The sequence below is a fragment of the Diceros bicornis genome, chromosome X (assembly GCF_020826845.1).
Source record: "Diceros bicornis minor isolate mBicDic1 chromosome X, mDicBic1.mat.cur, whole genome shotgun sequence".
Classification (NCBI taxonomy): domain Eukaryota; kingdom Metazoa; phylum Chordata; class Mammalia; order Perissodactyla; family Rhinocerotidae; genus Diceros; species Diceros bicornis.
Genome location: NC_080781.1, coordinates 137,185,905 through 137,194,953, shown reverse-complemented (window position 1 = coordinate 137,194,953; position 9,049 = coordinate 137,185,905). Strand labels below are relative to the sequence as shown.

The window sequence follows — 9,049 nt, the reverse complement described above, 5'->3', positions numbered from 1 at the left end:
AGAGGAGAGAGGGCCCTGGGCCTTCTGAGACTATTAGCCCAAGGAGGACTTTGGGGGGCTCATCTCCCCAGCCCCGTCGTTGTTCCCTGACTCCTCCTGGATGGGCTTGAGCCTCTCCTCAGGGGGCTCCTCGGCGTCCTGGTCTCCTGCCAGGGCAATGCCCTCTGGCTCACTGCCAGGACCTCCTGGGCCCACCCCAGAAGGACTGCCCATCTGGGCCGCCTGACCTAGGCCCACAGGAGCGGGAGCATTTTCATCTTCCTGAATGGCAGGGGAGGCCTTGGTGGTCTCCTCAGGGGCAGGGGCTGCCCAGGCAGCATCACGGGTGTCAGAAGCAGCCTCTCCAGGGTCGACTGTGCCAGGAACTGCCTCATCGGCCTCTTCATTGTCTGGGACGGCCTCGGCGGTGTCTTCCTTGGAAAGGGCAGCCTCGGCGGTATCTTTGTTACCTGAGGAAGCCTTGGCTTCTTCTGCAGTGGCAGGGGTGCACTCGGTGATGACCTCCTTGGCTGGGGCAGCCCGGGCAGCATCTTCACTGACCGGGGCAGCCCGGGCAGCACCTTTGCGTGAACTGGAAGCCCAGCCAGCACCTTCGCGGGCCGGGGCAGCCTGGCCAGTGTCTTCGCTGGCGGCCCAGGCAGCACCTTCACTGGGTGGGGCTGCCCGGGCAGCACCTTCGTGGGCCGGGGCAGCCCAGGCAGCATCTTCACAGGCTGAGGAGACCTCAGCACCATATTCATGGGCCGAGGCAGCCTGAGAGGCGACTAGGTCTCCAATGTCCACATGGGCCCCTTCTTCCACTTGGAACTGCTCACTTGTACCTGGGGTGGCCTCCCATGCCTCGGTCTCCCGAATGAGCTGCAGCATCCTCAGGAAGCCAGGCGGTCTCCTCTCCAGACGCATCCTCCTCAGCTGGTTCTGGAGCGTCTCGTTGGGGCGGGCCCGCATCAGCACCTGCCTGGCGCGCAGCTGGTCTGCGATGGCGGCCTGGATGGCCCCCTTCTCCATGGCCGCCTGCAGCAGGCCCTCCAGGCGCATCACGTAGGCAAAGAGAGTCTCCTGGGGCCTCTGAGCACAAGTCAGGAACTTCAGCCTTGCGGTCATCCGGGCGTCCTTGTTACCAAACGCTTGCACCAGCGCGGCCAGGCAGTCCTGTGCAGGGATGTCGGGATTTTCATCCAGGAGGCCGCACATGAGATCCAGCGCCGGGCCACCCAAGCTCTCCACCAGCCTCCTCCTCCTCTCCCGTTCCGATATGTGGCGCCACAGGTACAGCATGTCGTTGGTATGGTCCAGCCAGCTCTCAAAAGACTCTTCTCCACAGCACGGCTCTTCCAACCCAGAAAAAGGTCTCAGTTCCTGGTAGGCCATGCTGTCGAGCAGAGGCTGCAAAGTCTCCCGCCATTGCTGGGTCCAGCCTCCTGCCTCATCCATGGCTCTTGCCACACCTGCAGCCTCTTCCTCACCTGGAGCCTCTGCCTCACCTGCAGCTCCTGCCACTGTCACAGATCCTGCCACACCTGCAACTCCTGTGTCACCTGCTGCTCCCTCTTCATCTGACGCTCCTGCTTCATCTTCAGCTCCTGCCTCCCCCAGGGCTCCTGCCTCCCCCTCGGCTCCCTCCTCACCTGCAGCTCCCTCCTCACCTGCAGCTCTCTCATCACCTGCAGCTTCTTCCTCACCTGCAGCTCTTGCCACATCAGCAACTTCCTCCTCACCTGCAGCTCCCTCCTCACCTGCACCTTCTTCCTCATCTGCGGCTCCTGCCGCACCTGGAGTTCCTGCCACATCTTCATCTTCAGCTTCTGCCTCACCTCGGGATTTTGACACACCTGCAGCTCCTGCTGTATCTGCAGCCTCTTCCTCACCTGCAGCTCCCCATTCACCTGCAGCTCCAGCCTCAGCTGTAGCTCCCTCACCTGCAGCTCCTGCCACACTCACAATTCCTGCCACACCTGCCACTCCTGTGTCACCTGCAACTCCCTCTTCATCTGACGCTCCTGCTTCATCTTCAGCTCCTGCCTCCCCCTGGGCACCTGCCTCGCCCTCGGCTCCTGCCTCCCCCTCAGCTTCTTCCTCACCTGCAGCTCTCTCATCAGCTGCAGCTTCTTCCTCACCTGCAGCTCTCTCATCACCTGCTGCTCTCTCATCACCTGCGGCTTCTTCCTTACCTGCAGCTCTCTCATCATCTGCCGCTTCTTCCTCACCTGCAGGTCTTGCCACATCAGCAACTTCCTCCTCACCTGCAGCGCCCTCCTCACCTGCACCTTCTTCCTCACCTGCGGCTCCTGCCTCACCTGGAGCTCCCTCCTCACCAGCGGCTCCCAATTCACCTGGGGTTCCCGCCTCACCTGGGGCTCCCACCTCACCTGGGGCTCCCGCATCACCTGGCGCTCCTGCCTCACTTGGGGCACCCTCCTCACCTGGCGCTCTCGCCTCATCTGTGGTTCCTTCCTCACCTTCACATCCTATCTCACCTTCACATCCCTCCTCACCTGCAGCTCCCTCCTCACCTTCACATCCTGCCTCACCTTTACATCCTCCCTCACCTTCACATCCTCCCTCACCTTCACATCCCTCCTCACCTGCAGCTCCCTCCTCACCTTCACATCCCTCCTCACCTGCAGCTCCCTCCTCACCTTCACATCCTGCCTCACCTTCACATCCTCCCTCACCTTCACATCCTCCCTCACCTTCAGAGCCTTCCTCACCAGCATCCCCCTCCTCACCTGCAGCTCCCTCCTCACCTTCACATCCTGTCTCACCTGCAGATCCTGCCTCACATGGAGCTCCTTCCTCACCGGCAGCTCCTTCCTCACCTGGAGCTCCTGCCACATCTGCAGCTGCTGCGTCACCTGCCCTGCCAGGCACTGCTTGCCTCTGGGGCTGTGCAGGGACATTGAGTCTATCTTGTGACTCAGAATCAGGGGCCTGGGGCAGGAAGACCACATCCCAGGGTCCCCCCTTGCCCGGTATTTGTTGGGGGATCAAACTTCGATTTAAATACTCAGCAAACTCCACCAGGGCCACGCTGGTCCCCAGCTCCTTTCTGAAGACCTGGCCCAGCACTCGGTACCTGCCCAGGGGCCACAGGGCAGCCTGCACGGCCTCCTGGAATTCCTGGTCCTCGCAGTCGTCCGGGATGCCCAGGATGAGCAGGGAGCGCTGTGCGTTCATGCCTCTCCACTTGCACCAGTCCCGCAGGATCGCCAGTGCCATTGCCATTGCCATTGCTGAGGTCCTGCGGGTGGGGAGAAGCGACTGGACGGGAGTACACAGACTGTCGCAGTGTGGGCCTCGGCCTGTGGGTGCAACGGGGAGAGAGGCGTGTTTGTGCCACACAACGCACCCCACAGCCCCAGCCAGAGCCTCGTGCCCCTCACAGCGTGGCCTGCAGCACCTCCTCTCCCTGTTTGCTCTGTTTGACTTTAGGAAGCTTTTGTGATAATAAATTACATTTATTCACAAGATATAGGGCTAGTAGTATTTTTTATTTTTCTAGCAGCAGTTTTAGGGAAGTCGCCTGGTTCCCCAAGGAATTTGTCACCTTTTCCAATTTGGGGCACAAATTTTCCCATGATATTCCCTCCCTCTCTTCTGGATGTCCGTCTGATCTGCAGTGACAGCCCTCGTTCCCTCCCAACACGACCCAGGTGATTCGTGTCATCCCTGTCTTGTGCATCGCTCTTGCCGGGGCTCCATCCCTAGTTCTGTGCTGGGTAAGAGGAGCCTGGGGAGAGCTGTCTCTGTCCCTCTGCCCCGCTGTCTCTCACTGACCTCCTCTCTGGGCGCTGTCGTCTCTTCAGTGGGCCACTTTGGGTTCCCTCTGCTCTTCTCTTTCTAGCTTCCTTCAATGGGCCATCAGGGCACTGATTTCACCTCCTTCTCCTTTCCTAAGGTGAGCATGTAGAGCAGCACGTTTTCCTCCGATCGCTTCTTGAGCTGCCTCCCACTACTTTGGGGAAGTTGTACTTTTTTATTATGCACTTTGAAATCTTTTCTAAGTTCCTTTGTGATTTCTTCTTTGATCTATGGGTTTCCAAATATTTAGAGATGAGTTATCGTTATTAACATCAAATAAAATTCCCCTGTGATCAGAGAACTGATTCTGTAAAAGTGCAATCCTTTTAAATGGATGGAAACCTTCTTAAGGCCTGAAGTATGGTGTATCCCGCTGACGGTACAGAGCAGCCTTGGAGAGAAGCTATAGCTTCCGTGGAGGCCAAGGCCCTGCCCAGCCACATCTGCGATCCCTAGGCCACCCTCCACAGAGGCCACCTGGAACCTCTCAGATGCCACGTGCAGGGCGCCAGAGCCCCTCCCCGAACCCTCCCCCACTCCACTGGCCAGGGTGACACCTCCTGCAGATCACAGCTGCCCCAGCGCCCCCCAAACCATCATCTGCACCCCACGCAGCCAGGCTGCTCCTCTCCCGCACCCCCCACACCCTCAGCCGGCGGCCCTACCTTCCAGCCCACCCCCCGCCCCGCACCCGGGTGCCATCCTCCCCCGCCCTGCCGAGTGCCCTCCCATACTGCGACCCCGCTCAGCTGGGAGCACTCTGCTCCAGCCCCTGGAAGCAGGGCGCCCCCACGTGCTTGGACTTGAGCCTTCCTCTCTGGCCTCCCCACACCGGGGAGCCATCCCCTCCCCCGGCCTCCACACCTGCAGCCAGTCACCCTTCCCCGTGACCCCAGAAGCCAGGTGCACTCCGCGGTAGCCCCTCCATCAGCGCGCGTGCCCGCACCGGCTTAGACGGTCGGTGGCGGCCCCTCCGGCCTGCCCACGCTCTGGAGTCCTCCCCCTAGCGCCCACAGCCGGGAGCTCTCCCCTCCCGCGGCCCCCAGATGCAGAGCTGGTAGCCCGCCCTCTCACCTCCCCACACCCCGGGGCGGCGAGGGAGCGGAGCCCCCCTTCCTGCCCTGAGCAGCCAGCGGCGTCCGCCCTGCCCACCCCCTCTCACACGCACAGCGGGTCGCTCCCCTCCCGCCACCCGCACCCGGGAGTCCTCCTCCCATTGCCCCCTCCTCAGGCAGGAGCCCTCTCCCCAGCTGGGCGCCCTCCCCTCCGGCCTCCAGCACCGGGGAGCCCGCCCCTCCCACGCCCCCCACACACGCTGAGCCACTAGCCCCACCCTCCGGCCTCCGCACACCACAGCGCCCCCCCACCCCGCCTCCCCTCAGCCCCCACACCGGGGAACCCTGCCCTCAGCCCTCCCTTTGGCCGGGCGCCCTCCGCTCGCGCCCCCTCACTCACACCCCCAGAGTTAGCCCTCCCCTCAGCTCTCCCCTCACCAGGGAGCCCCCCTGCCCCCCGCAGCTGGGAGCCTTCCACTCCCGCAGCCCCCACACCCGCAGCCGGGAGCCCAGCCGCCCACTTCCACCCCCTGCCCGGGCGCTCAGGGGCCCCGACCCAGGACTCCAGGCGACCCCCGAGTCCAGGCCCAGCAAAGCCCTGCCCGTCTGCTCACTTTCGCCGACTCGGTGGACAGTTCCGCGGTCCCACTCAGAAGGGGCTGAAGACCTCACCTCAGCCGCACAGCCAGGGACTGTGGGGCACGGCTCCCAGGCGCTCTGTGCCGAGGCCACGTGAGCTTCCCGCTTCTCCCAGAAGCCCCCGCCAGGCAGAGCGGACAGAAAGTTCTAGGCGGCTCTGTGCAGGGCAGATGTGCAGGGCAGATGATTGGCTCGGAAGAGCCGGAGGGGAGGGCGCTGAGTGGTAAAGGCTTCACGGCGTCATCGCAAGGCTTGGAGCGTCCGGAAGCAAAAAGCGCGGCTTGTGGACGTGCCACCAATGAAACAGCCTACCAACAAGGCAATGGACTTGCAAGAGTAACCTTGCACGTGGAGCACCCGTTGTGGCAAATTGGGCAAGTTTTCTTTATAGTTTGTTTTCTGTTGTGGCTGGTCATGTCGTAAAGATGTCTACATTTTTACTGATTTCTCATCTAGTTGTACCAGTTGCTGAGGCAGGAGTGTTAAAATCTCCAGCTAGAGTTGTGGAAATGTCTGTTTCTCCCTTTATCCTGTCAAATGTTATTTCATGTATTTTAAAGCTCTGTCAGTGGACACAAACACATTTATGAAATCTGGGGGTTCCTGATTCATTGACCCTTACATCATTCTTCCCTTGATTCTCGGGTAATAGCCTTTGTCTTGAACTCTACTTTGTCCACTAGTAATACAGTGGTTCCTACTTCCTTATGCTTGCTCTTTCTATGGTATACCATTTTGCATCCTCTTACTATCAACTCATCTGAGTCTTTATTTTTCAATTGCAGCTCCTGTAGACAGCAAAAGCCTTGCTCTTTTCTTCATTCTGACAATCTCTGCCTTTTAATTGGAGTATTTAACCCATTAACATCGAGTGTGATTTTGGATTATGGCTGGATTTAGGTCTACCCTTTTACCATCTGTCTTAGTCTGTTCAGGCTACTATAAAAAAAAAAACACCATAGACTGGGTGGTATTTCATAAACAGCAAACATTTATTTCTCACAGTTCTGGAGGCCGAGGAGTCCAAAGTCAAGGTACTGGTGGATTCTGTGTCTGGTGAGAGCCTGCTTCCTAGTTCATAGACAGACATCTTCTCACCATGTCCTCACACGGCAGAAGCGGGTCAGGGAGCTAGCTCTCCAGGGTCTCTTTTATGGTCACTAATCCCATTCCTGAGGGCTCCACCCCCATGAACTGATCACCTCAAAGGCTCCACCTCCTAATACCATCACATTGTGGGGTACCACGTAATGTGTGAATTTGGGGGAGCACACAGACATTCAGAGTATAGCACTGTCTGTCCATCTCTTTTTCTTCCTGTGTTCCCCTTTTCCTGCCTGAGATAATCAAAAACGTTTTAAATTCCATTTTAACTTATTAATGCCTTTTTAGGCAATTATCACTTTGAATTGGTTTGTAGTGATTGCTCGAGAGATTATATTTCCTTAACTTTTCACTGTCCACTTGTGGTTAATATTGTACCACTTCACATAAGTGTAAGAACCTTTCCACCATACAGATTCATTCCCCATCTACCCCATCCTTTATGCTGTAGTCGCCATATGTATTACGCCTACAGATGTTACAAAACCTACAACACGCTATTAAAATTTTTATTTTAGAAAATAGTCATGTGTACTGTAAGAAAATTAAGAGCAAATAAATATTCTTGAATATTTACCCACACATTTACCATTTCTGTGGTTCTTCGTCTCCACGCAAAGATCAAGGCTTCCCTCTACTATCATGTTTCTTCTGATTGAAAGACCTGCTTTGGCATTTCTTTTAGCGTAGGTCTGTTGATGAATTCTCTTAGCTTTCACAAATCTCAAAAGGTCCTTCTCTCCCCTTCATTCTTGAAGGATCTTTTCCCTGGTTAGAGACAGAGAGTTCTGGGTTGAAAGTTGTTTTCACTTATTGTTGTCGTTCAGCACTTTAAAATGCCCTTCCCCTGTCTTCTGGTTTCCATTCTTTCTGATGAGAATTCAGTGACTATTCTTGTCAATGTTCTGCTAGATGTAGTGCTTTGTCTAACTCGGACTGCCTGCAAGATTTTCTCTTTATACTTTGTTCAGTCGTTTGACTACACTGCCCCTACATGTGGCTTTTCTTTGTATTTACCCTCCTTGGGCTTCACAGAACCTCTTGAATCTGTAAATTACGTCTAGCTCCCAATTTTGAAAATGTCAGTCATTATTTCTTGAAGTAGCTTTTCTTCCCCATTCTCTCTTTTCTCCTGGGATCCCGGATACACATGTCTCGGACCTTTCTGTATTGTCCCACAGCTCATTGAGGCTCTGTTCTTCTTCTTCTTTATTTTTTTTTAAATCTTTTTCCTCTCAGTTTCTCAGAATGGATTATTTCTATTGATCTATCTTCCAAGTAATATGAAGCTTCTGAATATTCATAACTCTTAACAAACACCAATGTGAAAGGAAGGATGGAGTAACAGGAGCCAGAATAGGACTGTGTAAAGAGCTGCCAAGTTGCAAGAGCACGTGGCATCCCTGAGCCCCAGGCCAGGAGCACTTAATGCAGTGGGAGATCAGACAGCCACTGCAGAAACCTAGCCCGTCACGGTTCCTACTTGCACACAACAGCAGACTGGCCGATGGAAGCAGGAAGGGAATTAGTGAAGGATGGCGGGTGTCTCACGGGCATTTGGGAAGGGCTGGAGAGCCAGGCTTGGAGGCTTTGCAGAGAGGGACAAGGGTCTGAATCGCACCACTGTGCTGGACTGGTGAAGGCACCCCTGTGGCTCCCTCCCACGACTGGGCACAAACACTGTGGTTTGGAACAACAGTGTGGGACGCAAGTGCTGCCGTGAGAACCATGGCTGCCACAGCTCCTCGGAAAGCAGAGCTCACGGCCCCTGCTGCCACCCGCCCACCCAAGTGGAATCTGTGTGGCCCCTGCTTCTTCCCAGCTCTGGTCCCAGATTCAGTTGGCAGCAGGTGCATCTGAATGGTGGGGTAGGTCATCTGCCCACACCCTAGTTGTGAGGGAAACTTGGAGAGCGCACACCTGGCATTTTCTGGTCTTCTTGTTGGAGGTGGGTTCAGCCTCATAGAGTGGCAGCTTCCCAGGACAGAAAGAATGAGCAGAGTCCGCCGGGCCCGCCTAAAAGGTCCAACACCTTCCCCCTGCCCTTAGCATGAAACTCGACTCCCCTCATCCCTCAACACTACCCCTTCATAGAGCACCACCTCCTCCCCCTCCCCCAGCTCTTGTGGGTCCTCCTTCATCGTGCATCTCACTAGCCTGGTCTTTTTCTTTTGCTTGAGAGCAAGTCTGCAGGTGGAGGTGGTATGGATATCTTTGTGCCCATTCTCCTAGAAACCCCACAAGTGTCTAGAGAATTATAGTTGCTCAGTAAGTGTTGTCATTGTTGTTCCATGGTGATATTTTCACATTTCAAGATACCTCAAATTAAAATACATTTCAGATTTTTTCAAAAACCCTATCAGTCCAATACTGGCTTTCTCATGAAGGATCCTAGAGGCCTCTTGGGCATGACAGTTCTTTGTTACGTGGCCCCACTCCATGCATCTTCC

General features: G+C 56.1%; 1 protein-coding gene across 1 annotated transcript; it reads right to left on the bottom strand.

Annotated features, from left to right (window-relative positions):
• Positions 1-33: 33 nt before the first annotated feature.
• LOC131400406 (paraneoplastic antigen Ma6F-like) lies at positions 34-5,525 on the bottom strand. Its single transcript, XM_058535139.1, has 5 exons — positions 5,471-5,525; positions 3,778-4,029; positions 2,856-3,302; positions 2,262-2,495; positions 34-1,646 (listed from the first exon to the last, which is right to left on the bottom strand). Exons 3-5 carry the CDS (start codon positions 3,229-3,231, stop codon positions 34-36), a joined length of 2,223 nt encoding a protein of 740 aa, XP_058391122.1. The 5' UTR covers positions 3,232-3,302; positions 3,778-4,029; positions 5,471-5,525.
• Between the last annotated feature and the right edge of the window lie 3,524 nt (positions 5,526-9,049).

Bases quoted from the DNA above. Each gene is read 5' to 3' on its own strand.
- LOC131400406 (XM_058535139.1), bottom strand. From the start codon at position 3,231: ATGGCAATGGCAATGGCACTGGCGATCCTGCGGGACTGGTGCAAGTGG. The intron at 2,496-2,855 runs GTGACGCAGCAG...AGGGAGCTGCAG, and splicing joins AGCAGTGCCTGGCAGGGCAG to GTGAGGAGGGATGTGAAGGT. The intron at 1,647-2,261 runs GTGAGGAGGGCG...AGAGAGCTGCAG, and splicing joins AGGTGAGGAAGAAGGTGCAG to GTGAGGAGGGAGCTGCAGGT.